The sequence below is a fragment of the Maniola hyperantus genome, unplaced genomic scaffold (assembly GCF_902806685.2).
Source record: "Maniola hyperantus unplaced genomic scaffold, iAphHyp1.2, whole genome shotgun sequence".
NCBI lineage: Eukaryota > Metazoa > Arthropoda > Insecta > Lepidoptera > Nymphalidae > Maniola > Maniola hyperantus.
The window spans coordinates 12,503-40,327 of NW_027188978.1; the positions used below are offsets into that span (position 1 = coordinate 12,503).

At 51.0% G+C, this 27,825-nt stretch overlaps 2 protein-coding genes across 2 annotated transcripts; both read left to right on the plus strand.

Annotated features, from left to right (window-relative positions):
- Positions 1 to 359: 359 nt before the first annotated feature.
- On the plus strand, positions 360 to 2,925 carry LOC117995951 (uncharacterized). Its single transcript, XM_034983966.1, has 3 exons — positions 360 to 677; positions 746 to 2,477; positions 2,573 to 2,925. Exons 1-3 carry the CDS (start codon positions 360 to 362, stop codon positions 2,923 to 2,925), a joined length of 2,403 nt encoding a protein of 800 aa, XP_034839857.1.
- Positions 2,926 to 9,941: 7,016 nt separating this feature from the next.
- Positions 9,942 to 26,945, plus strand: LOC138404599 (uncharacterized). The gene is made up of 5 exons (XM_069509164.1): positions 9,942 to 9,970; positions 10,565 to 10,800; positions 12,061 to 12,232; positions 14,418 to 16,295; positions 26,936 to 26,945. Exons 1-5 carry the CDS (start codon positions 9,942 to 9,944, stop codon positions 26,943 to 26,945), a joined length of 2,325 nt encoding a protein of 774 aa, XP_069365265.1.
- Positions 26,946 to 27,825: the final 880 nt, after the last annotated feature.

Genomic DNA, 27,825 nt, shown 5'->3' on the forward strand with positions numbered 1-27,825 from the left:
AGCCCCCAGACATAGATAGCGTTTCAGTCTCGGTCTTTCCGTACCCTGCTCCCCGCGGTCCCCGGTGACAGCTGTACTCGCCGCACTCGTGCGGCTTGAGGAAGCGGCCGGGTCGAACCGCGCGAGGACGCATCGCACCCAGCCGAGGCAATAATCGCATTCATCCCAGCGCTTCTTTCTTGAGGAAAGAACCCGCTGGGATACATAACAGCACGCCATAACCCTCCACACCAAACAGGGTCGACGGCTGCTCCGGACGCGGCACCTAAGCTGGGCCTCCCCTCGGGGTCTCACCCGGCTGGGTCGCAAGCGGTTAGAGCACGTCGCCCTGTTTAAGGGTAGCGAATGCAACACCGACCATGTCGGACAATCCCAAGCACCAAAGGACCAAATCACGTGCAAGAGGACGGACGGGGATCCCACGTGCAGTAGTACGTCGGGATATAATTGATCAGACGATCACCCCGTTCCCTGTCGTCGTCTCATCACGACAACCTCTAGCCGTTGCGTCAACCTCAAGACCTACGCCACCACCAAACCCCCAAGAAGAAGAGGTCGATGAGCCGCGGCACATCATGTCCGGGGTAGCTAAGCCTACGCTCGGTCATGAAATCGCCAAGCGCGCTCGTCCCTCCACGTCATCCTCCGGATCTTCTGACAATCAAGAGGACAAACGGGTGAAGCTGAGCATTGCTGGCCGCCCGTCTCGAAAATCCGAATCATCCTGCTCGTCGCGGACATCCAGCATATCGAGCACGGACAGTCGATCATTGGAGGAGGTACTCCCCCCCCACCGGCCTACACCTCAAGCCCCCCGCCGACGGAAAGGCCCCCCACACCGATCGCAGAGCGCACCGCATTAGCAGAGCCTGCCGCCCCCGTCGCCGTACAATGCACCTCACCCACGCCACCGACACGCGTCGGTTCACAATTATCGACATCCGAAGTGCCAATGCAAATGTCGCATTCGGCACAGTCCTACGGCCAACAAGAGTCCGACAGCTGGCCGAAAAACTCGACCAGCTATGCCGGACTCGCATCTCCAAGTAACGCGGAAGAGGATGTGCGGATGGCGTCGCCGCAGCCCAGCACATCCTACGCCGCGACTGCCGCATCACCGAGGCGAACACCGCCGCCCACTGCCACATCGACCGCGCAGCGACACCCGCCGCCGCCGACCGCCGCTCAGGATACAGCGACCGACCCACAGCAGCCCTCGCCGCGCTCTGCCTATCCACCCATTATCGTGGAGTGCCTCCCAAACTGGACGAGGCACTTTGAAACGATCAGCAGAGCGCTGGGGCACGCGCCAAACGCACGCCCCCTAGGACGCGGGGTGCGCTTCCTTCCCAGGACGGCGGAGGAATTCCGTGCCGTACAGCGCCACCTTACAGTGGCCGCCGCACAAGACAGTGCCATTTCATGGCACTGCTACAGTCCGGCCGCCGAAATACCCACTAAGGTGGCGATTCGGGGCCTACCACTTGAAACGCCAACGGAGGAGGTGGTCGCCGCGCTCCGCGCACTCGGCTTCCCAGCCGAAGCGGCGAGAGCGCTCCCGCCGCCCCGGGGAAAGCACGGCTGCACGTACTACGTGCGGCTGGCCCACATGACACAAGAAGAGTTGCGGGAGCTTTACGCCACTACCGAGCTCCTCTACATGCCGCAATTAACTATAGAGGCCTGGCGCGGAGGAAGCAAGCCGCCGCAGTGTCACCGGTGCCAATTGTACGCACACAATTCGGTGAACTGCCACAGGCCCTTCCGGTGCGTCCGATGCGCCGGACCCCACCCCGTCCGAGACTGCACAAGGTCCCGAGACGATCCGCCCATCTGCGCAAACTGCGGCCAAAATCATGCCGCAAATGACCGCAGATGCAGTCATTACAAGCGCGAAGCGAGGAGGAGAGGCATAGCTGTGCCTCCGCCACCCCCGCGCGCACCTGTGGGACGAGAGCCGCCGCGGCGCGGGACCGCAGCGCCTCCCACTGCCGCACAGAACACCGCAATGGCCCCACCCCCCCAGGCTCAAGAACCGCCCGCATCCACCGCAGCATCGTCCGCGCCTACCGCAGCACCGACCACTGGAGCTACCATGGCCCAGGACAACACTCGTCCTACCACTCTGACCGCGACGGCCAACCGACCCATAGAGAGAGGCCAGCCGCTTCCGCGCAGGAGGAAGCGAAACCGCACCGCCCGACCGAGGCGCGCTGAGCCCGCGGCCGCCTCAACGCCTCAACCGAGGCAAATGAGAGATGCTACTGGACCTGCGCAGGAACCCATTACGGCCTCCCGACCTGTACCCGTACAGGCGGTTCCAGGCACAGACTCCGCCCACCGACCAACACAAGCCCCGCCCCCCGCCCCTACAACACAAATAAACCAGGGGGAAGGACAGAGCAACCCGGACTTTTTAGCCATAGTCCGGGTTGTAATGGAGGCGTTAATGACCGGGCTAACGACCTACCAGCAGGGCCAGGGAATCGCAGCGGCCATCGCAGCAGGAATGGCCGCCCTCACACCCCTCATTCGGCTCCATTCCGGCTGAGAATCCTTTACTGGAATCCAGGCGGCATCAGAGGCCACGTCCGCGAGCTCACGCAGCTCTCCCAGTCGCAGGACGTACATGTCATCCTCCTGGGAGAAACAAAGCTCGCGGACCACATAGAGCTCCGAGTACCCAATTACTTCGTGTACCGGCGCGACGAGATCTCCCCCCGGGGCTACGCCTACAGAGGAACAGCGGCCCTGGTACGGAGAGATCTAGTACACGAGGAGCTCGAGCACGCACCCTACACATCTCTGCGCACACAGGGAGTGCGTGTTCAAGCGGGCGAAAAGGAACTTAACATCTATGCCGCCTACCGACCGCCGAACGAGCCTTTCCACGGTACCGATGTCCACACTCTCCTCGAGTCGTAAGTGCCTACACTAGTCGTGGGGGACCTAAACGCGAAACACCAAGCTTGGGGCTCACGCGTCAACTCCGCGGCCGGAAGGATGCTGCTCGAGGACAGCGAGCGCCACAACTATGGTGTATTGGGACCGGGCGCGCCGACCAATATACCTGCAGCCCATCACCACCAACCAGATGTGTTGGACATCGTGCTACACCACAGACTGGACCACCCTATCAGTGTCGAGCCAATGTATGACCTCGACACTGAACACCTACCCATATTGGTCACGCTCAACCTCCAGCGCGACTTCACTATCCCGCGACCGCCTAATACAAAAACAAATTGGGAGAAATACGCGGCCGCGCTGTCGGAGTTTGAGCTCACCGGACCTATCACGACCCCAGCTGACGTCGACCGGGCTGCATTCGCCATAACATCGGCCATACAGCACGCCAAAACCGAAGCCACAACAACCAGACCCCCTACAAGGAAAAGAGACCTACTACCGAGCTCACTCCGGGACAAGCTTGAGAAGAAGCGCGCCCTACGCAAACTATGGGCGCGGACTCGCTGCCCGAGAGTGAAGAGTGATCTCAACCGTCTCGCACAGGAGGTGGCGCTCGCGCTCGTAGTACGCGAAGACGAAGACTGGGAGAAGACAATCGACGCGGCGTCCGAGTCCGAGACCACGCTTTACCACCTGTGCAAGACGCTCACCGGGACCGACTCACCCGTCTACCCTCTGCTGGACAGCCAGGGTAGGCGAAGATACTCCGCTAAAGACCGCGCAGAGATCATGGCGGAGTATATGGAGACCCAGTTCACACCCAACCCACCGGCCAACGACGACGCCGTGTATAGGCACCACGCAGAGATCCAGGACCAAATTGAGGAATTTCTGTCGTCCCAAAACCCTCCGCTCCGGGGAGACGATTTCATATCCCCGTTAGAGCTGAGGAAGGCCGTCTCCCGACTCCCCAAAAGGAAGGCGCCAGGCTACGACAGAATCCCGATTGCCGCAATCCAGCAGCTGCCCAGAAGAGGTCTCGTCGCACTCACGAGACTATTCAATGGCATTCTCCGCACCGCCCATTTCCCGGACACTTGGAAACTGGGGAAGGTGATCACCATCCCCAAACCGGGAAAAGACCGCCGCCTTCCAGGAAGCTACAGACCCATCACCCTCCTGCCGCACATTGCCAAGCTGTTCGAGCGCCTACTGCTGCGAAGGCTTGCCCCGCACCTACGACCGCGGGCCGAACAATTTGGCTTTCGCAGCTACCACTCTACGACGCTCCAGCTTGCGAGAGGACTCAATTTTATCGCCAGCGAGAAGAACAAAGGATACTGCACCGTCGGAGTCTTCCTCGATATCGAGAAGGCCTTCGACCGAGTGTGGCATGCCGGCCTCCTGGCGAAGCTCCTCTCGACCAACCTACCACCTGCGATAGTGCGGCTGGTAGCATCCTTCCTGGAGGGCAGATCATTCCGAGTGTCCGTAGAAGGCCTGCGGTCTGCCGTCGTACTGGGCGTAACGATCGACTCAAGTCTGTCTTTCGCCGAGCATGCGCGATCGATCGGGGAGCGCGCCGCTAATTGCTTCGGGAAGATGTCGCGTGTGTCGACCTCTTCCTGGGGCATTCGATACCCCGCGTTGCGCGTTCTCTATTACGGCACCTATGTAGCATCGGTCACGTATGCTGCGGCGTGTTGGGCCGAGAGGGCGACGCTCTATGTTGTGCGGACGTCGTTGGTCCGGTCCCAGAGGCCCGCTCTGATCCTCTTGACCAAGGCGTACCGATCGAACAGTGCCGCGGCCCTCGCTGTTTTGGCGGGGGTGTTGCCGGCGGACCTGGAGGTGATCCGTGCTGCCCGGGTAGATGAGGCGCGTAGGACCGTGGTCAAAGCGGAGTTGAGCAGGCGTAAACGCGAGATCGGGTTGGCCATTGTTGCGGAGTGGCAAGCGCGCTGGACGGACGAGACGAAAGGTGGTGAGCTGCGTCGGTTCTTCCCGGACGTGGCCGGTCGGCTCAGGGCAACCTGGGTCGCACCGGACTATGAGACCTCGCAGATCCTGACAGGCCATGGATGCTTCAACAAGCGCCTGCATGACATGTGCCTCGTGGAGAGTGGTGGTTGCTTGTGCGGACTGGCGGAGGAAGACCTCCACCACGTCTTGTGGGAGTGTGCGCTGTACGAGGACCTCCGGTGCGCCCTGCTGGACGGGATTGTTCGCGAGGAAGAGGGTCCGGTTTACTACCAGGACCTCGTTGCTTCGGCGGTAAACTTCGGCAAGCTACGGGAGTTCGCGCACCACTGGCACAAGAGGCGGAACAGCTCGGACCGTGATCGTGGACCAGTGGGTGTTTGAGGAAGGATCCGGACCGCGGGGCACGCGGGGATCTGCGTGTTGTGTACGTCTGCCCCAGAAAGGGGAGAAAGACCAATTAGGGACAAGGACAGGAAAGAAAGAATTTGTAGGGAGTCAAGAAGGCGCCCCGGGAAAGAGCCACCGAGCAAGTACCGAACGGGCGCCCTCCCGCGTTTCGGCCCATATAACCGCGAGGTTGGTGGGGCCATGGGAGGTGGTGGGTTGTCCGTAGAAGGCGAGGACTCCCAGCCCCGCCCAATACCTGCAGGAGTACCGCAGGGCAGCTGCCTATCCCCGTGCCTATACGCAGTATACACGGACGACATCCCTACCCTCGCCAAACATCTGCGCGAGGGGGAGGAAGACGTGCTGTTATCGCTATATGCCGATGACAGCGCGTATCTAGCGTCGTCGCACCACCAAATCGTCGCCATCAATCGTCTACAACGTTTGCTGGACCTGCTGCCGGAGTGGCTGGACAGATGGAGAATGGCAGTCAACGTGGGGAAGACGACTGCCATCCTGTTCGGCGCCCGGCAGCCGTACCGTCAACTCCGTCTCCGGGGGCAGGACATAGAGTGGCAGACTTCGGTGCGCTACTTGGGGTGCCGCATCGACTCTGGCTTGCACATGACCTCTATGGTTAATCACGTCGTTAATCAAGCATGTGCGGCTACGTCGATGCTGCGCCAGGTCCTCACCTCGAGCCTCACACCGAAGACCAAGCTCCGGATCTATGGAGCCTATGTCCGCTCACGATTGACGTACGCGGCACCAGCCTGGTACTCCCTTTGCTCCGAGTACCAGAGACGCCGCCTACAGGTCCAGCAAAACAAATGCCTGCGAACAATCGTCCAAGCTCCGAGGTACGTGAGGAACGACGTTATACACCGCGACCTCAAGACGCCCTCCGTGGAGGAGTACGTCCGTACACTCGCGCGGCGCATGTTTGCGCGCGCGGACAACGGACCGTGCGAACACCTCCACGGCATTGCTCCACTCATCCCACGTCCGATGGACGGGCGTCCATTACCTCGGGAGCTTCTCCGATCGCCCTCACCAGCGCGCAACGCAGGCGATGGCGACGATGACCGAGACGACGAGACAACTACCGGATTTGACACCGATAACGTCTCTGCACAGGACGACACGCTTAGCGCCGTCGTGCAGAGACCTACCAACGGACACACCTAACCACCAGGGCCCAAGCCAAGATGGCAGGCCCTAGCCGAAAAGGCTAAAAGACAAACACCTGGGCACAGAGATGCCCAGCGACCCGCCCGGGTAAGGAGGCAAAGCCTCGAGGCCCGTACCCCCGTCTGGTCGATTATCGACCAAACGGAGATGACCCTGTTGTTGTTGTTGTTTGTGAGTACCAGTGCGCGGTAAACTGTAAGTACATTATGTCGTAATAAAATGTTAAAATATAGGTAGCAATGCATACTTTATAGTCTATGTCCCTTTTCAACAAACCTGACCATAGATTAATAGAAGATACCAAAAACGTAGTTATTATAATATACTCTTGTCAAAAACCTTAATAAAATGTTGTAACAGTAGTTTGATTATTTTGGGAAATAAATGTAATGCAGATGTGATACGAGTTTCTCTTACATTAATAGGTTATGGGCGCAAGCACGTAAACTATTTGGATGGATTGGGTATAACTCTGCTATTGTCGTAAAATAATACAACTTGATAAAAACACGCGTCCGGCAAACAGCACGTGGCGGCGTGGTTGGCGAGGTACGAAATTATCTCTGCAAATACTACCTGTTCAAAGGCAAGGTAGGAAGTTACAAGTTGGTTGGAGTGCTACAAGATGGAAACTACAACGATTATACCAGTGGCTCAAGGGACGGTATGTAAACTGGAGGGTTCCAAAAATTGGAACATTTGGAAATTTCAAACTTCAGTCCACAGAGTACATTGAATATACGGGTATAGAGTCATCAGTCCCTATTTTTTGGTAACGCCATCTATTGAGCTGAGTTGCAACTACAGGATCTGCTATATATACTAATCCCTATAGGTACAGTATATACGCTACCTAGATAGGTACCTATATATAGGTTTTAAATTTTCTTTTATTTCTATTTTTCTATGGTTAATTTCAATAAAACACATAAATAAGGTAATAATCTTTTATTTATTTTTATAACTGGGCACACACTTTTTTTCTGTTATTACAGCAAATCGTAGTCCGAGAAACGTAGTCGGGGTTATATTAGTTAGGTACTTATAGAGCTCTTCTTTTTTCTTGTTTTATGGCTTTTTCCATCACATCCCGATCAGGACAATGCACTGTAAATCCATACTTTGCAGTTTCGAATAGCTTGAAAGAGGTACAAAGAAATAAAGAAAGTTGCTCGGTAGAGTTGTAAGAGTTCAAAATAAAGCACAAGTCACTTCACTATAACAGAATCACCAAAATCCAAGTAACAAAGTCAAGTCGTTGGAAAATATCACAATATAAACACCTTGAGATAATGGAAAACCTCGGAAAAAAGTGGTTGAAAATAAATAATTTTTAATAGACACAGACCACAGACTTGACAATTTGTGACTGTGCCAGTGTTTCCATATGTAAATCAAGAATTACCGTGTTGTAAGGTTAAAAATACGGTGTTTCTTGATTAAATTACGGTGGATGAGCTAAAAGAATAGGTACCGTGTAAATTACCGTGTAATTTTTAAAAAGAAAAAAACGTTACGAATTTGCTTTTTAATTTATTATTAATATTATTCTGAGTCTGACTCTCCTAGCATAGCAATGTCTTTTCATATATATATATATTTTTATTGCATTCATCCATCACATTTAAGAATTTTTACATTTCACTCCTTGCTAATTGCTTGAATAAGGACGAAAATAGATTGCCAAGATTAATAATTGATACTTTAACTGTGTGTGTGTGAGTGTGGCGATAGATTAGAAAAATAATAAGATTAGATAAGTGGGGCGATAGATTAGAAAAATAATAAGGATTTCCTTGAAATCTGCCACAATCTACCACTTTGTTAAATCGTCAGCTTTTTCTGCCAGAGTTAAAATTTAGGAGCCAAATCTGCCCAAATGGCAGAAATCTGCCACAAACGGTCACACTGCTGACCGGCCACAAAATTTACAAGTAGTGCCACCTGTTGCGCGTGGTTGGCAACAAAACTTACTACTAGTGCCATCTGTCGAGCTAAGTCTGAGTCAATGTACCCTGTGCGATTTTGTACTGTGGCTAAAATGTACTGAGTGAAAAGACCCTGCTTCAGTCTTACTGAGAGGTCAAGGATTATTTGACATCGTAGAAGGTAAGAGTATCAAACCCGAAGATCAAACTCTAAAAACTGCATGGGAAGGCAAGGATGCAAAAGCTCAATCATTACTTGTCACAAGGATGACGGAGGATGTCATGTTGCATATTATAACCTGTAGTACTGCAGCAGAAATGTGGAGAAAGCTGCAAAGTGTGTATGAACAGAAAAGTGAGACGAATATTCACATAGTTCAACAGCGATTCTTCCAATTCAAATTTGAAGAAGGTACGGAAATGTCAGTTTTTTTGTCCAAAATTCAGGAAATGAAAAATAACCTCAAACAAATGGGAGAAGATATATCCGAAAAATTCGTTATAACCAAGGTACTTATGTCATTACCAGAGAAATACAAACATTTTGTGTCTGCATGGGAGTCTGCTCCGGATGACAAACAAACATATGACAATTTGGTTGCTCGACTGCTCGTGGAAGAGGAGAGAATGAAGGAGACTTCGAGTTCAATGCCTGCATCAGCTTTTACAGCCAAAAGGAATAGTGGTAAACAGTTTCAGTGTTATCGGTGTAAAAATTATAATAATTCTCAATTTGAGTGTAAAGTGAAGACGGACAGTCCAGTAAATAGTCAAAATTATGCTCACGGTAACAGTAAATCTGAGCTACGCTGCTTTTTTTGTAAAAAGCCAGGTCATACGAAGAATAAGTGTAGATTTAGATTAAATAAACAAGGTACTAGCTCTAGTAATGCATTTGTAGTCTCAAATTCTTTTAAAGATTATAACCAATGTACATTTCTGGTTGATACAGGTTCGAGTGATCATATGTGTAAAGATAGAAAATTGTTCACTTCCTTTACTCCTATGGCAAATAAATCTGTGATGTTAGGAGACGGAACACCTATTAAAGTATTAGGGTTAGGGAGTTTAATAGTTCAAGTATTCAATGGAAAGTTATGGGTTGACACAACCATAGACAATGTCTTGTATGTTCCCGATTTAAAAACAAATTTATTTTCCGTAAAATGTGTTACATCTAAAGGTTACATCATGGTGACAGACCAAAATTCGTGTAAATTTTTTAAAAATAATAAAGTGTCCGCTATTGCTAAAAGAATTAGTAACCTTTATTATTTAGATTTCCGTTATAAATGCTGTGAAACAAATGTTGTGCAAATTAATACTGATTTAAATGAGTGGCATCAAAAACTTGCTCACCAAAACATGATCTATGTCAAAGAAGTGTTAAAAAACAATAATATTTGTTTAGAGGGTGCAAGTAGTGTGCAAGAACCATGTGAAAGTTGCTTGGAAGGTAAAATTCATCGTCTACCGTTTCCAAACAGTGTAGTAAAAACAACTAGAACCTGTGAGTTAATTCATGCTGATACTTGTGGCCCGATGGAAGAAACATCACTCGGAGGTGCAAGGTATTTTTTTGTTTTCAAGGATGACTATTCTAACTATAGGAGTGTGTATTTTTTGAAAGGGAAGGATGAAGTGAAGGCTTGTATTGAGAATTTTTTAAATAAATCTGAAAATGAAACGGGAAATAAAGTTAAATATTTTAGGAGTGACAATGGGTTGGAAATTTTAAACAAAGATGTGGCTCAACTATTCCATAACCGTGGTATAATTCACCAACAAACAGTACCATATAGTCCTGAGCAAAATGGTAAGGCAGAACGGGAAAATAGAACTTTAATTGAAGCTGCTAGGACTATGTTGTGTGCTAAGAAGTTACCTAAATTTTTGTGGGCAGAGGCGGTTAATACAGCTGCATATGTTTTAAATAGGACAGGTAAAAGTACTATAAAAGGTAAAACTCCTTATGAGTTGTGGTCTAACAAAAAGTTTGATATAAATTCCTTAAAAATCTTTGGCACACCTGTTTACGCCCATATTCCTAAAGAAAAAAGAAAGAAGTGGGACCCAAAAGGCGAAAAAGGTATATTAGTGGGTTACAGTGAGAATGTTAAAGGTTATAGAATATATTTCTCACTCAAAAACACCGTTGACATTAGGTGCGATGTAGTGTTTATAAAAAATAGTTTACCTGAAGAAAAACAACCTTCACAAGTGTATGAGGAAACTGTGTATGTAGAAAATACATGTGATAGCTTAGAATCAAAGCCAAGTATAACTGTATGTGAAGAAAACTTGTGTGATGAACAAGACAGTAAGTATGAAGTTGAAACTCAAAGTAGCAATAGTGAAAATGAGCCTGAGTTCACTACACAAGATAAACCCAAGCGTATCCGTAAGAAAACCTCTTTTTTCAGGTGTAATAATGTTTCTACTTTAGATGAAGTACCCACTACTTACAAAGAGGCTATGTGTAGGCAGGATGCTAGTAGTTGGCAAAAAGCTATTGATAGGGAATTAGAGACATTAAAAAATAACAATACTTGGGAAATTTGTGATTTACCTGAAAATGTTAGTGCTATTAGTAGTAAATGGGTTTTCAGAACGAAGAAATCAGGTAATACTATCCAATATAAAGCCAGGCTTGTTGCTAGAGGCTTTGAACAAACTGATTTAATGGATTTAAATGATATTTACGCACCTGTGGCAAAGTTGTCAACTTTCAGGTTATTTACTGCAGTAGCAACTCAGTGTAAATTACCTATATATCAAATGGATGTTACAGGGGCTTTTCTATATGGGGAAATTGATGATAAAGTGTTTATTAAGTTACCTGATGGGGCTTTCAGTGGGGATAAAAACATTGTTAAGCTAAATAAGTCTTTATATGGCCTTAAAAAGTCACCTAAAAGTTGGAATGAAAAATTTAATTCAATTATTACTAAAATAGGATTTAAGAGATCACAGTGTGACTCATGCTTATATACAAAGTGTGATAGCAAAGATAAAATGTATGTTCTTCTGTATGTAGATGATTTGTTGATTTTTGGAAGTAATGAAAAACAAATATCGGATTTTAAGTTATTGTTAAGTAAAGAATTTAGCATGAAAGACTTAGGTTTAGTGTCAGACTTTCTAGGTATTAATGTTAAGCAAAATTTAGACTCAGGTATTACCGAATTAAATCAAAAACGTTATTTAGAAAGTGTATTAAGAAAATTTAACATGCAGGATTGTAAACCAATATCAACCCCCATTGATCAAAACTTTAATTCAAAAATATTGGAAAATAAAGAGTGTGGTGATAAAACTATTGAAAATCAGTGTAGACAGATAATAGGTAGTTTAATGTATGCAGTCTTAGGAACCAGGCCAGATCTATGTATATCAATTTCTATACTTTCTAGGTTCCAAAATTGTGCAAGTGATGCCCTTTTAAGTGCTTTAAGGCGTGTCTTGAGATATGTAAAATATACTTTAAATTATAAGTTAGTATATAAATGTAATGATGTGTCATTGATAGGGTACTGTGATGCTGACTGGGGAGGAGACTTGCAAGATAGAAAATCCACTACCGGTTATTGTTTTATGTATTCAAATTGCTTAATATCATGGTGTTCTAAGAAACAAAGTTCAGTAAGTCTCTCTTCTACAGAATCAGAATACATAGCGTTAAGCATGGCAGCAAGCGAAGCATGCTGGTTGCAAAACTTGTGTCAGGACTTTGATATTCATACTGATAAGATAACAATGTATTGTGATAATCAGTCTGCCATAACAGTTGCAAGCACCACATGTGTAAAACGGCTGAAACATATAGATATAAGGTATCATTATATAAGGGAACTTGTTAATAAAGGTAGAATTTGTTTGAAATATGTAAAAACTCAAGATCAGGTGGCTGATATGTTTACAAAAGCATTGTGTAAAGATTTGTTACATAAATTTTCATGTATGTGTGGTATATGTCCATCCGATATGTACATATGTGATTATTAAAGATACCTAAATATTTAATAAAGTAAGCATTGAAGGGGAGTGTTAAAATATAGGTAGCAATGCATACTTTATAGTCTATGTCCCTTTTCAACAAACCTGACCATAGATTAATAGAAGATACCAAAAACGTAGTTATTATAATATACTCTTGTCAAAAACCTTAATAAAATGTTGTAACAGTAGTTTGATTATTTTGGGAAATAAATGTAATGCAGATGTGATACGAGTTTCTCTTACATTAATATAAAATCTAACCAAAAGTGAACCTTAAGATAGTGAACTAGTTAACTTTAAAAATTGCATGGACTTGTAGAATTTTAAGTGAAAAGTGGTTGAGACGGGGAATCCATGCCCGAATTTGGCTAAGTGTTTTACATTTCAAACACTTAGAAATATTTTGAGGAATCTTGGACTTAGACGAATTTTCGAATAACATTAACTTAGAAAAATTTCACCATAAATAGAAAAAATTTAAACAATGTTGGGACATAGATGAACTTCAACTTAGAAATTGAAACGCAACCAGCCCCCCAATTGTGTAAGAATAACCATTTCATGGCTATCGCAATCGTCAAGAATTCTGCCCTTTGATTGGCTGTGATAAAATGTAAACAGCGAATCAACCAATCAAATGGCAGAATTTCTTGACGATTGCGATAGCCATGAAATGGTTATTCTTACACAATTGGGGGGCTGAACTTTAACATTTTGAAGAGTCTTGAACGTAGCCGAATTTTCGAATAACTTAGAAATTGAAACATAGACTGGACTTTTGACTGAAATTTTGAAGAATTTTACCTCGAAAATAATTTGTTTAAACCCAACTTAGAAACTATCACATTTACCTATACCGTAATTTGGAATAGCCTTGGCGCACACAGAAAATGGATTCGCTAGTAAGAATACAGGAAAATATAAACAAAAAAATTAACAAAGGATATTCGAACTTTAAAAAATCTCCGAAAGAGAGAGTGACGGAAGGTTATATAGAAACAAGATTGGAAAGTTTAGAAAAAGAGTGGTCAACTTTTTATGATACTAATCAGAAAATTACGTCGGAATTTGATGGAAAGGTGGTCCAAACCTCTGAATACTTCTTGAAAGATATTTACAGCCTAACAGAAGAAGTGTATATGGATTACAAAACAGAACTAAAAGAACGTCTCTCAAAATTCAGAACCACATCAGACGTTAAGAAATCGTGTTCAGATTCATCATGCGATGGTAATCAACGAGGGGTGCAGCTACCTAAAATTACTATACCAAATTTCTCTGGCGACTATTCTGAGTGGGCTACCTTCCGGGATCTCTTTGTAGCACTTATACATAACAATGAATCGCTCCTGAACGTGCAGAAACTTCACTATCTTAAGAGCTACCTAACCGGTGAAGCTGAACAGCTGCTTCGGCATCTAGCGATTACAAACGAGAACTACACAACATGTTGGAATATTTAGAACGTAGATATAATAATAAGAGATTCATAACTAACTGTATTTTTAAACGATTTTTTAGCCAAAAGAACATTACTTTTGAATCATCGAAAGCTATAAAGGAACTTTTAGATACTACTAGCGAATGTTTAAATGCTCTAGTAAATATAGGCATTAATGTTGAAAACTGGGATATCATAGTCATTTATATCTTATCATTAAAACTAGACACTGAGTCCCGTAAACAATGGGAAGCAAAGGCTTGTAGTTTCACCGATGAATTGCCTACATTAAAACAGTTTTTAGAGTTTTTAGAACATAGATTTCGATCACTTGAATTTTTAGGCACTAAAGTAGTAAAGGGTTCTCAGTCACATCATGTATCTACCAGTTTTGATAACAACCAGTCGATTTCTTGTATTTATTGTTCTGGCACCGATCATAAGTTAGGGAATTGTAATGACTTTTCCAAAACAGATCTAACAACACGTCGTAATTTTGTTCAAAGTACCCGTTTATGTTTTAACTGCTTAGGGAAAAATCATTTAGTATCCTCATGCCGGCTACCCACTCGGTGCAGATACTGCAAGGGAAAACATCACTCACAGATTCACGGTTCTAACCTGTCAACTCAGAATCCAGGCGTTAACAATCAATCAGTGGATAGTAACGACATTGGTACGAACAGCACAACAGAACAAGGTGAGACAACAATAGAAAATATTACCACTTGCTGTTCTAATACAAAAAGTCAGGTTTTGTTAGCAACAGCCTTATTGAAAGCTGAAACAAACACTGGGTCTACTATGACACTGAGGGCCTTAGTTGACCAAGGATCACAAGCTTCGTTTATAACGGAGTCTGCAGTCAGGCTTTTGGACCTAAAGAAAGTCAAAGCCAACAGTGTCATAACTGGAGTGGGCAACGCATCACTTGATTCTAAATACGTGGTTTATCTAAAGTTGCAATCTCTCCAGGATCCAACATTTACCATTCGTGTTAAGGCACATGTTCTCAACAAGCAAACTTCATTCATACCTGATAGGAAATTTGTAGCTCACTTGTGGCCAAACTTGCCGAAAATGAAGCTTGCTGATCCCAACTTTAACATACCGAGCAAAATTGACACTTTGCTTGGCGCCGACGTCTACTGTCATATTTTAGTGGAGGGGTTGATTCGAGGACCTCCAGGGACACCAATCGCGCAAAATACGAAACTCGGCTGGATTTTGTCTGGACAGGTAAGTGAGGAAAGTGAAACAAGGGATACATTAAATTGCTATACAACTATCATTGCTATGCATGCTCAAAATAATGATGAAGAGTTTAATCTCAAGAAATTTTGGGAACTTGAATCTGACAACTTTACTCTTAGTAAAAACCATCGCACGGTCGAGGAACAACGATGTGAAGATTTTTTTCAAGAAACAACTACCAGAGACTCTGAAGGTCGATACATTGTGCAGTTACCTTTTAAAGAAGAGGATCCAAGCTGCAAGTACGGCAATTCACGAGAGATAGCAATCACGAGGTTTCTTATGCTAGAGAAACGTTTACTTAAATCACCCAATTTAAAAACGCAATATTCTGATGTAATTTCCGAGTATTTAACCCTTGGTCACATGGAGGTGATACATCCAGAACAGATTGATAAACCTGGCAGTGTTTACTTACCTCATCACGCCGTAATTAGAGCCGATAAAACCACAAGCAAGGTGAGGGTAGTGTTTGACGCATCTTGTCGGGATAACAATGGAGCATCCCATAACAATGATCTTATGGTAGGTCCTACTCTGCAGGCTGAGCTTCGTCATATCATCATGAAGTGGAGAATACATCCCATATGCATGGTGGCCGACATTGTTAAAATGTACCGCCAGATCAGGGTGGCAGACGAGGCTATCGATTTTCAACGGCTGGTGTGGCGGACACGAACTGACGAAGACCTTCAACATCTGCGTCTAACACGTGTAACGTTCGGAACGGCATCGGCTCCTTATTTGGCGGTCAGGTCGCTGCATCAGACCGCCTACGATGAAGGAAAGGACTTTCCGATGGCCACTGAAAAAATCTTAAAGGACTTTTACATGGATGACCTCCTTACCGGGTGCCAGTCAGTGGCCGAAGGCAAGCAACTATTTGTTGAGATAAGCAAAATACTGAACAAAGGAGGATTTGAACTTCAAAAGTGGTCTAGTAATAATGATGAGCTTTCAGATGAAATTAACCAAGGGAACAAGTCAACAAAAAATGACCTGACGTTAAAGACTGATGAAACAATCAAGATACTGGGACTTACCTGGAACCGTCGTACCGATGACTTCAAGTACTCTGTTCAGCTGCCAGCAGTCAACAAACCCGTAACAAAAAGAAAGGTCGTTTCGGATATCGCTAAACTATTCGATCCTATGGGTTGGATAGCACCAGCAATCGTCAAAGCAAAAATTATGATCCAAAGGTTATGGCTGGCAGGGATAGGCTGGGACGAAGAACTACCACCTAATCTACTTAAAGATTGGATTAATTACCGCAATGAGCTTACAGCACTTACTGGATTTAAAATCCCACGATGGATAGGAGTGAACGATAAGAACACCATGATGGAGTTGCTCTTTCTTTCTTTCTTAAATAAATGTCTTCTGCCAACTACGGGTTTTATTCAACATGAGCCCACCATGAGCCTGCGGCCTGCGCGCCCGCCGGCGCCACGGCCGCGCCGTCGCCATCGAGCCGTCGGGCGTCATGATCTGCAGACCTGCCGCACCACAGTACCCTCGTGTGCGGTGTGCGGTGTGCGGTGCGGTGTGGGGCTCACCTGGTCGAGCGCGCGGTGCGACTGTATGGCGTAGGCGGCCTGCGCGCCCGCCGGCGCCACGGCCGCGCCGTCGCCATCGAGCCGTCGGGCGTCATGATCTGCAGACCTGCCGCACCACAGTACCCTCGTGTGCGGTGTGGGGCTCACCTGGTCGAGCGCGCGGTGCGACTGTATGGCGTAGGCGGCCTGCGCGCCCGCCGGCGCCACGGCCGCGCCGTCGCCATCGAGCCGTCGGGCGTCATGATCTGCAGACCTGCCGCACCACAGTACCCTCGTGTGCGGTGTGGGGCTCACCTGGTCGAGCGCGCGGTGCGACTGTATGGCGTAGGCGGCCTGCGCGCCCGCCGGCGCCACGGCCGCGCCGTCGCCATCGAGCCGTCGGGCGTCATGATCTGCAGACCTGCCGCACCACAGTACCCTCGTGTGCGGTGTGGGGCTCACCTGGTCGAGCGCGCGGTGCGACTGTATGGCGTAGGCGGCCTGCGCGCCCGCCGGCGCCACGGCCGCGCCGTCGCCATCGGGCCGTCGGGCGTCATGATCTGCAGACCTGCCGCACCACAGTACCCTCGTGTGCGGTGTGCGGTGTGCGGTGCGGTGTGGGGCTCACCTGGTCGAGCGCGCGGTGCGACTGTATGGCGTAGGCGGCCTGCGCGCCCGCCGGCGCCACGGCCGCGCCGTCGCCATCGAGCCGTCGGGCGTCATGATCTGCAGACCTGCCGCACCACAGTACCCTCGTGTGCGGTGTGCGATGTGCGGTGCGGTGTGGGGCTCACCTGGTCGAGCGCGCGGTGCGACTGTATGGCGTAGGCGGCCTGCGCGCCCGCCGGCGCCACGGCCGCGCCGTCGCCATCGAGCCGTCGGGCGTCATGATCTGCAGACCTGCCGCACCACAGTACCCTCGTGTGCGGTGTGCGGTGTGCGGTGCGGTGTGGGGCTCACCTGGTCGAGCGCGCGGTGCGACTGTATGGCGTAGGCGGCCTGCGCGCCCGCCGGCGCCACGGCCGCGCCGTCGCCATCGAGCCGTCGGGCGTCATGATCTGCAGACCTGCCGCACCACAGTACCCTCGTGTGCGGTGTGCGGTGCGGTGTGGGGCTCACCTGGTCGAGCGCGCGGTGCGACTGTATGGCGTAGGCGGCCTGCGCGCCCGCCGGCGCCACGGCCGCGCCGTCGCCATCGAGCCGTCGGGCGTCATGATCTGCAGACCTGCCGCACCACAGTACCCTCGTGTGCGGTGTGCGGTGTGCGGTGCGGTGTGGGGCTCACCTGGTCGAGCGCGCGGTGCGACTGTATGGCGTAGGCGGCCTGCGCGCCCGCCGGCGCCACGGCCGCGCCGTCGCCATCGAGCCGTCGTCGGGCGTCATGATCTGCAGACCTGCCGCACCACAGTACCCTCGTGTGCGGTGTGCGGTGTGCGGTGCGGTGTGGGGCTCACCTGGTCGAGCGCGCGGTGCGACTGTATGGCGTAAGCGGCCTGCGCGCCCGCCGGCGCCACGGCCGCGCCGTCGCCATCGAGCCGTCGGGCGTCATGATCTGCAGACCTGCCGCACCACAGTACCCTCGCGTGCGGTGTGCGGTGTGGGGCTCACCTGGTCGAGCGCGCGGTGCGACTGTATGGCGTAGGCGGCCTGCGCGCCCGCCGGCGCCACGGCCGCGCCGTCGCCATCGAGCCGTCGGGCGTCATGATCTGCAGACCTGCCGCACCACAGTACCCTCGTGTGCGGTGTGCGGTGTGCGGTGCGGTGTGGGGCTCACCTGGTCGAGCGCGCGGTGCGACTGTATGGCGTAGGCGGCCTGCGCGCCCGCCGGCGCCACGGCCGCGCCGTCGCCATCGAGCCGTCGGGCGTCATGATCTGCAGACCTGCCGCACCACAGTACCCTCGTGTGCGGTGTGCGGTGTGGGGCTCACCTGGTCGAGCGCGCGGTGCGACTGTATGGCGTAGGCGGCCTGCGCGCCCGCCGGCGCCACGGCCGCGCCGTCGCCATCGAGCCGTCGGGCGTCTTGATCTGCAGACCTGCCGCACCACAGTACCCTCGTGTGCGGTGTGCGGTGTGCGGTGCGGTGTGGGGCTCACCTGGTCGAGCGCGCGGTGCGACTGTATGGCGTAGGCGGCCTGCGCGCCCGCCGGCGCCACGGCCGCGCCGTCGCCATCGAGCCGTCGGGCGTCTTGATCTGCAGACCTGCCGCACCACAGTACCCTCGTGTGCGGTGTGCGGTGTGCGGTGCGGTGTGGGGCTCACCTGGTCGAGCGCGCGGTGCGACTGTATGGCGTAGGCGGCCTGCGCGCCCGCCGGCGCCACGGCCGCGCCGTCGCCATCGAGCCGTCGGGCGTCATGATCTGCAGACCTGCCGCACCACAGTACCCTCGTGTGCGGTGTGCGGTGCGGTGTGGGGCTCACCTGGTCGAGCGCGCGGTGCGACTGTATGGCGTAGGCGGCCTGCGCGCCCGCCGGCGCCACGGCCGCGCCGTCGCCATCGAGCCGTCGGGCGTCATGATCTGCAGACCTGCCGCACCACAGTACCCTCGTGTGCGGTGTGCGGTGTGCGGTGCGGTGTGGGGCTCACCTGGTCGAGCGCGCGGTGCGACTGTATGGCGTAGGCGGCCTGCGCGCCCGCCGGCGCCACGGCCGCGCCGTCGCCATCGAGCCGTCGTCGGGCGTCATGATCTGCAGACCTGCCGCACCACAGTACCCTCGTGTGCGGTGTGCGGTGTGCGGTGCGGTGTGGGGCTCACCTGGTCGAGCGCGCGGTGCGACTGTATGGCGTAAGCGGCCTGCGCGCCCGCCGGCGCCACGGCCGCGCCGTCGCCATCGAGCCGTCGGGCGTCATGATCTGCAGACCTGCCGCACCACAGTACCCTCGCGTGCGGTGTGCGGTGTGGGGCTCACCTGGTCGAGCGCGCGGTGCGACTGTATGGCGTAGGCGGCCTGCGCGCCCGCCGGCGCCACGGCCGCGCCGTCGCCATCGAGCCGTCGGGCGTCATGATCTGCAGACCTGCCGCACCACAGTACCCTCGTGTGCGGTGTGCGGTGTGCGGTGCGGTGTGGGGCTCACCTGGTCGAGCGCGCGGTGCGACTGTATGGCGTAGGCGGCCTGCGCGCCCGCCGGCGCCACGGCCGCGCCGTCGCCATCGAGCCGTCGGGCGTCATGATCTGCAGACCTGCCGCACCACAGTACCCTCGTGTGCGGTGTGCGGTGTGCGGTGCGGTGTGGGGCTCACCTGGTCGAGCGCGCGGTGCGACTGTATGGCGTAGGCGGCCTGCGCGCCCGCCGGCGCCACGGCCGCGCCGTCGCCATCGAGCCGTCGGGCGTCATGATCTGCAGACCTGCCGCACCACAGTACCCTCGTGTGCGGTGTGCGGTGTGGGGCTCACCTGGTCGAGCGCGCGGTGCGACTGTATGGCGTAGGCGGCCTGCGCGCCCGCCGGCGCCACGGCCGCGCCGTCGCCATCGAGCCGTCGGGCGTCTTGATCTGCAGACCTGCCGCACCACAGTACCCTCGTGTGCGGTGTGCGGTGTGCGGTGCGGTGTGGGGCTCACCTGGTCGAGCGCGCGGTGCGACTGTATGGCGTAGGCGGCCTGCGCGCCCGCCGGCGCCACGGCCGCGCCGTCGCCATCGAGCCGTCGGGCGTCATGATCTGCAGACCTGCCGCACCACAGTACCCTCGTGTGCGGTGTGCGGTGCGGTGTGGGGCTCACCTGGTCGAGCGCGCGGTGCGACTGTATGGCGTAGGCGGCCTGCGCGCCCGCCGGCGCCACGGCCGCGCCGTCGCCATCGAGCCGTCGGGCGTCATGATCTGCAGACCTGCCGCACCACAGTACCCTCGTGTGCGGTGTGCGGTGTGCGGTGCGGTGTGGGGCTCACCTGGTCGAGCGCGCGGTGCGACTGTATGGCGTAGGCGGCCTGCGCGCCCGCCGGCGCCACGGCCGCGCCGTCGCCATCGAGCCGTCGGGCGTCATGATCTGCAGACCTGCCGCACCACAGTACCCTCGTGTGCGGTGTGCGGTGCGGTGTGGGGCTCACCTGGTCGAGCGCGCGGTGCGACTGTATGGCGTAGGCGGCCTGCGCGCCCGCCGGCGCCACGGCCGCGCCGTCGCCATCGAGCCGTCGGGCGTCATGATCTGCAGACCTGCCGCACCACAGTACCCTCGTGTGCGGTGTGCGGTGTGGGGTGCGGTGTGGGGCTCACCTGGTCGAGCGCGCGGTGCGACTGTATGGCGTAGGCGGCCTGCGCGCCCGCCGGCGCCACGGCCGCGCCGTCGCCATCGAGCCGTCGGGCGTCATGATCTGCAGACCTGCCGCACCACAGTACCCTCGTGTGCGGTGTGCGGTGTGCGGTGCGGTGTGGGGCTCACCTGGTCGAGCGCGCGGTGCGACTGTATGGCGTAGGCGGCCTGCGCGCCCGCCGGCGCCACGGCCGCGCCGTCGCCATCGAGCCGTCGGGCGTCATGATCTGCAGACCTGCCGCACCACAGTACCCTCGTGTGCGGTGTGCGGTGCGGTGTGGGGCTCACCTGGTCGAGCGCGCGGTGCGACTGTATGGCGTAGGCGGCCTGCGCGCCCGCCGGCGCCACGGCCGCGCCGTCGCCATCGAGCCGTCGGGCGTCATGATCTGCAGACCTGCCGCACCACAGTACCCTCGTGTGCGGTGTGCGGTGTGCGGTGCGGTGTGGGGCTCACCTGGTCGAGCGCGCGGTGCGACTGTATGGCGTAGGCGGCCTGCGCGCCCGCCGGCGCCACGGCCGCGCCGTCGCCATCGAGCCGTCGGGCGTCATGATCTGCAGACCTGCCGCACCACAGTACCCTCGTGTGCGGTGTGCGGTGCGGTGTGGGGCTCACCTGGTCGAGCGCGCGGTGCGACTGTATGGCGTAGGCGGCCTGCGCGCCCGCCGGCGCCACGGCCGCGCCGTCGCCATCGGGCCGTCGGGCGTCATGATCTGCAGACCTGCCGCACCACAGTACCCTCGTGTGCGGTGTGCGGTGTGCGGTGCGGTGTGGGGCTCACCTGGTCGAGCGCGCGGTGCGACTGTATGGCGTAGGCGGCCTGCGCGCCCGCCGGCGCCACGGCCGCGCCGTCGCCATCGAGCCGTCGGGCGTCATGATCTGCAGACCTGCCGCACCACAGTACCCTCGTGTGCGGTGTGCGGTGTGCGGTGCGGTGTGGGGCTCACCTGGTCGAGCGCGCGGTGCGACTGTATGGCGTAGGCGGCCTGCGCGCCCGCCGGCGCCACGGCCGCGCCGTCGCCATCGAGCCGTCGGGCGTCATGATCTGCAGACCTGCCGCACCACAGTACCCTCGTGTGCGGTGTGCGGTGTGCGGTGCGGTGTGGGGCTCACCTGGTCGAGCGCGCGGTGCGACTGTATGGCGTAGGCGGCCTGCGCGCCCGCCGGCGCCACGGCCGCGCCGTCGCCATCGAGCCGTCGGGCGTCATGATCTGCAGACCTGCCGCACCACAGTACCCTCGTGTGCGGTGTGCGGTGTGCGGTGCGGTGTGGGGCTCACCTGGTCGAGCGCGCGGTGCGACTGTATGGCGTAGGCGGCCTGCGCGCCCGCCGGCGCCACGGCCGCGCCGTCGCCATCGAGCCGTCGGGCGTCATGATCTGCAGACCTGCCGCACCACAGTACCCTCGCGTGCGGTGTGCGGTGTGGGGCTCACCTGGTCGAGCGCGCGGTGCGACTGTATGGCGTAGGCGGCCTGCGCGCCCGCCGGCGCCACGGCCGCGCCGTCGCCATCGAGCCGTCGGGCGTCATGATCTGCAGACCTGCCGCACCACAGTACCCTCGTGTGCGGTGTGCGGTGTGCGGTGCGGTGTGGGGCTCACCTGGTCGAGCGCGCGGTGCGACTGTATGGCGTAGGCGGCCTGCGCGCCCGCCGGCGCCACGGCCGCGCCGTCGCCATCGAGCCGTCGGGCGTCATGATCTGCAGACCTGCCGCACCACAGTACCCTCGTGTGCGGTGTGCGGTGTGCGGTGCGGTGTGGGGCTCACCTGGTCGAGCGCGCGGTGCGACTGTATGGCGTAGGCGGCCTGCGCGCCCGCCGGCGCCACGGCCGCGCCGTCGCCATCGAGCCGTCGGGCGTCATGATCTGCAGACCTGCCGCACCACAGTACCCTCGTGTGCGGTGTGCGGTGTGCGGTGCGGTGTGGGGCTCACCTGGTCGAGCGCGCGGTGCGACTGTATGGCGTAAGCGGCCTGCGCGCCCGCCGGCGCCACGGCCGCGCCGTCGCCATCGAGCCGTCGGGCGTCATGATCTGCAGACCTGCCGCACCACAGTACCCTCGTGTGCGGTGTGCGGTGTGGGGCTCACCTGGTCGAGCGCGCGGTGCGACTGTATGGCGTAGGCGGCCTGCGCGCCCGCCGGCGCCACGGCCGCGCCGTCGCCATCGAGCCGTCGGGCGTCATGATCTGCAGACCTGCCGCACCACAGTACCCTCGTGTGCGGTGTGCGGTGCGGTGTGGGGCTCACCTGGTCGAGCGCGCGGTGCGACTGTATGGCGTAGGCGGCCTGCGCGCCCGCCGGCGCCACGGCCGCGCCGTCGCCATCGAGCCGTCGGGCGTCATGATCTGCAGACCTGCCGCACCACAGTACCCTCGTGTGCGGTGTGCGGTGCGGTGTGGGGCTCACCTGGTCGAGCGCGCGGTGCGACTGTATGGCGTAGGCGGCCTGCGCGCCCGCCGGCGCCACGGCCGCGCCGTCGCCATCGAGCCGTCGGGCGTCATGATCTGCAGACCTGCCGCACCACAGTACCCTCGTGTGCGGTGTGCGGTGCGGTGTGGGGCTCACCTGGTCGAGCGCGCGGTGCGACTGTATGGCGTAGGCGGCCTGCGCGCCCGCCGGCGCCACGGCCGCGCCGTCGCCATCGAGCCGTCGGGCGTCATGATCTGCAGACCTGCCGCACCACAGTACCCTTCTAAGGTTGGGACAAGGTGTTGGAAATGAGCGTACGACCCGAGCGTTGGTTTTGGACTGATTTATTAAATGAATGCATTCAGATACAATATGTATGTGTACTTATGGGCTATTATATAGATATTACTTAGGTCACACTGTACACCTCCCATGGGGTGGTAAAAAAATTATTAATAATTTTTATTACATAATTTTTTCTTAATAGCTAAACACAAAGTAGGTACAATACAAATTATAAAAAGTACAAATAATGAAATCGTAGTAGAACAATATACTTCTTACATCTAATTACAATATTCTCATTTTTTTTCTTATTCATATTACAGTTAATCAGTAAAATATAGTTTTGTTCTGTTCTTATGAATAATATCTATTTTTCCATTAGTATATTCTATTTTTACATTAGGTGACAAGTCTTCAATTACCTTATATGGTCCTAAATATAAATCTGACAGTTTATTGCCTGTTTCATTTTTAATTAAAATTAAATCGTTAGGCTTATATTTTATAGGATTAACATATTTATCGTATCTAGTTTTTTGTCTAAATTTACTATTTATTAAATTATTACGCGCTTCTGTTTGTGAAACTTGCAAGCGATATCTCAACTCTTGAGGATAGTTATCATGATTGTATAGAGGTTCTATCTTCGTTGAAAGATTGCTTGGTAGGATACATTTTTTCCCATACACTAATTCAAAAGGTGTAAATTTTGTTGATGAATGTACAGTTGTGTTATATGCAAAACACCAAAAAGGAAGCCATGTACTCCACAAATCTGGTCTACCTTCTGTCTGTATTCTTAGAAAACTTCCTAAGCTCTTATGCGAGTTCTCTAAAGCGCCTATACTTTCATGGTGGTATGCCGTTGAATTTAATTGAGAAATACTGAGCAATTTACAAACTTCTTTAAAAGTTTCCGATAAAAATTCAGATCCTCGATCTGTTCCCACAATCGCTGGTGTTCCATGAACAAGGATAAAATTATTTACAAACACACGCGCTACTTCTGTGGCTGTTTTTGTAATGAGTGGAAATGCGCATACGTATTTTGTTAATTCGCATTGTAGCGTAAGAATATACGTATAATTATTATAATCTCTATCTAAGGGTCCAACTATATCTAAAAATATTTTTTCAAAAGCTGAATGAGCTGTTGAAGTAATTACCATAGGTTCTTTCACCGTAGTGGTATATTTTTGTTTTTGGCACTTAGGACATTTTTTCACAAAATTAATTATGTCTTTTTCCAGTCCTGGCCAGAAATAATATTTCTTTATGTTATTTAACATTCGTCTGAAGCCCGCGTGGCCACTTGTGGGCAAAAGATGAAAGTCGTTTAATATAACTTTTCTGTCATCTATATTATCTACTCTATTAACGTCCTCTAAAATACATAAACGAGGTCCTTTCCATTCAGTTGTATTTTTTATCTCCTCTACTAACTTCTTAACAAATATATTATTGTTATTATTTTTTATAAAATATACTTCTTTTATATTTATTCGTTCACAAAATTCACCTAGCTCTCTCACAAATGCGGCTCGCGTCAATTGCGATTGAGAAGCAGGGTTTATATATATCGTCATTTGACTACTATCATATGAAAAAATATTATTTTCACAATTAATTTTATTTTCTTGACGTATTTTCTTTAAAATTTTCCCGTCTATGAACCTTAATTCAACTGCATTCTTTGGTTTAATATGAGTGTCTACGACTATTGGCTGATCAGACCTGTCGTCGGTAGAGATCATATCATCCGAAGAAGCACTTGTATCTAACCGTTTTCTTTGTGCACGCGTCATCACACATACACTATCACTCATCTCTTTCAAATCTTTAGAACTCATAATCACTCGAGATAATGCGTCTGCAGCCACATTGTCTTTACCTTTCACATACTCTATCAAATAATCATACTCTTCCAAAGTCAATCTAAATTTAAGCAACCTACTCGAAGGGTCCTTCATGCTAAATAAATAAATTAAAGGTTTGTGGTCGGTAAGAATTTTAAAAGTACGACCGTACAAGTAAGGTCTAAAATATTTTACTGCCCAGACCACAGCTAAAAGCTCTTTTTCAATAGTCGGGTAATTCTGTTCAGCTTTGTTAAGACTTCTACTTGCGTAAGCAACTGGACGTCCATCCGAATTTGATAAAATTGCACCTATCGCGTAACCTGATGCGTCTGTGTGAACAATGAACTGATTGCTTTTCGAAAAATTAGGGTACTGTAGAACTGGTGGTGTTATCATACATTCCTTTAAAATATCGAAAGATTTTTGGCAATTACTATCCCATATAAATTGAACCTTTTTTCTGCATAAAAGATTTAAGTTGTAAGCCTTTTCGGCAAAATTAGGTATAAACTTTCTATAATAACTAGCTAATGCGACGAATCGTCTCACCTCGTCAGCATTTTTTGGGATGGGGTAGTTTTTTATGACATTAATTTTTTGAGGGTCGGGTACGATGCCATCGCCTGACACTACGTGTCCCAAATAAAATAATTCCTTTTTGAGAAAATCACATTTTGCTGGATTTAATTTTAAGTTCTGACAAATTTCGTCCAAAAATAATTAAATCATCGAGGTAACAGAGACATTTTTCATAGGACAAACCGGCCATTGCCATATTCATCATTCGTGAAAACGAACTTGGGCTTGTTTTAAGGCCCATAGGCATTCTGGTCATTTGATATTGGCCTGAACTAAAAGCTGTGTATTTTCTACTAGCTGGATCCAGCTCAACATTATAAAAACCTTGATATAAATCTAAGTGGGTAAAGTATATACAACCTGATAATGAGTCTAATATGTCTGTTATATTCGGTAGGGGAAATTTGTCATCAATAATACAATTATTTAATTTTCTATAGTCAATAACTAATCTCCATTTTTTCTCCGTATTAGAGTTCGATTTTTTCGGAACTAATAGAACAGGACTAGACCATTCACTGTTACATGGTTCTATTATGCCTTGTTTAAGCATCTTATCGATTTGTTTATCCATTTCATTCTTTTGTGAATGCGGAAGTCTATAAGGCTTGGAATACACCGGTGTCGTATTGGGTTTTAAAGAAATAGAGTGCTTATAAAGCTTAGTAGTGGTAAATTGGTCACCTTCAAGGTAAAATATGTCGTTATATTTTGCACATATATTTTCAATGCTAGCTTGTTCTTCTAAATTTAAGTGCTTTAAATTTAATAATTTAAATAAATGTTTCACTCTATCTGAGTCTCTACAGGGATTTTCAAACAAACAAATATCATAATCACTGGCCTTGTGTACAATAGGCTTTATATCCTGTAAATAAAAATCGGTTTCGGTAGTATTCAAAACTCGTATTGGTATATTCCCGTCCTTAGGTGTTACTAGCATGTTCGCTATAAAAATTCCGTCTTTTAATTCGGATGCGCAGACTACGCATTCTTCAGTCATACTAGTACTAATGTAGTGAGTAGATTCAGACCTAGCAGGTATAGTCAAAAAGTTGGGTTTCTCAACTTTAATATTATTTAACAATGGTAATACATGTTTTATTCCATTATAGTTCAATGTTAAAATGCATTTTTCTAAATCAATATGAGCTCCGTATAAAGAAAGAAAATCTAAACCTAAAATTCCATTAGCCGTACACGGTAAAGAATCGAATACATAGAACTCATGCGGTAATTGTATACCGCTTGGATCAGATAGTGTCAAATAAACAGAGCCTTTCGCTTGAATCTGACCTCCCACGCCGTTGATTAGAATACGGCTTTCGCACAGAGGTGTATTATTACATGTTATTGTTTCATTATTTACCGCTGATATGCTGGCTCCCGTATCTAATAACCAGTAACATCTTCTATTGTTCAAATATAATTCTACGTACTTTATATTATTGTTTAAGGTTAATATAACATTTTTAGTCTCGAAAAAACTGATTTTGGTTTTCGGAAGATGTTTTTGGTTCCGATTGGGTCAAAACATTTACAGCTCGATTAATTCTACTCTCTCGATTTCCATAATAGGTATTATTACTAAACTTACCTCCGCGACCTCGTGTTATCCCACGAGCGCCGTTCTGTTTTCCTCTCGAAGAAGAATAATAGTGTGCTGGAGCCTGATGCACTGATGCTCGTCCTGTGCCTGGTACATAATATAATGGCCTTGAACCTGTATACTTACCTGTATTCCATCTACCTGTGTGATTATTAAAATTCCTAGACCGATAGTATGGTCGATGCTTCATGGTTAATAAATCACCTGTTAA

What these genes read in the sequence shown, in the direction of transcription:
- LOC117995951 (XM_034983966.1), top strand. Translation starts at nt 360, where the DNA reads ATGTCGGACAATCCCAAGCACCAAAGGACCAAATCACGTGCAAGAGGA. An exon ending in ACAATCAAGAGGACAAACGG is followed by an intron (nt 678 to 745) that starts GTGAAGCTGAGC and finishes GCGGACATCCAG; the next exon opens with CATATCGAGCACGGACAGTC. An exon ending in GCTAACGACCTACCAGCAGG is followed by an intron (nt 2,478 to 2,572) that starts GCCAGGGAATCG and finishes ACTGGAATCCAG; the next exon opens with GCGGCATCAGAGGCCACGTC.
- LOC138404599 (XM_069509164.1), top strand. Translation starts at nt 9,942, where the DNA reads ATGGAAGAAACATCACTCGGAGGTGCAAG. An exon ending in AGATAAACCCAAGCGTATCC is followed by an intron (nt 10,801 to 12,060) that starts GTAAGAAAACCT and finishes TCTCTTCTACAG; the next exon opens with AATCAGAATACATAGCGTTA. An exon ending in CTGAAACATATAGATATAAG is followed by an intron (nt 12,233 to 14,417) that starts GTATCATTATAT and finishes CACTCGGTGCAG; the next exon opens with ATACTGCAAGGGAAAACATC.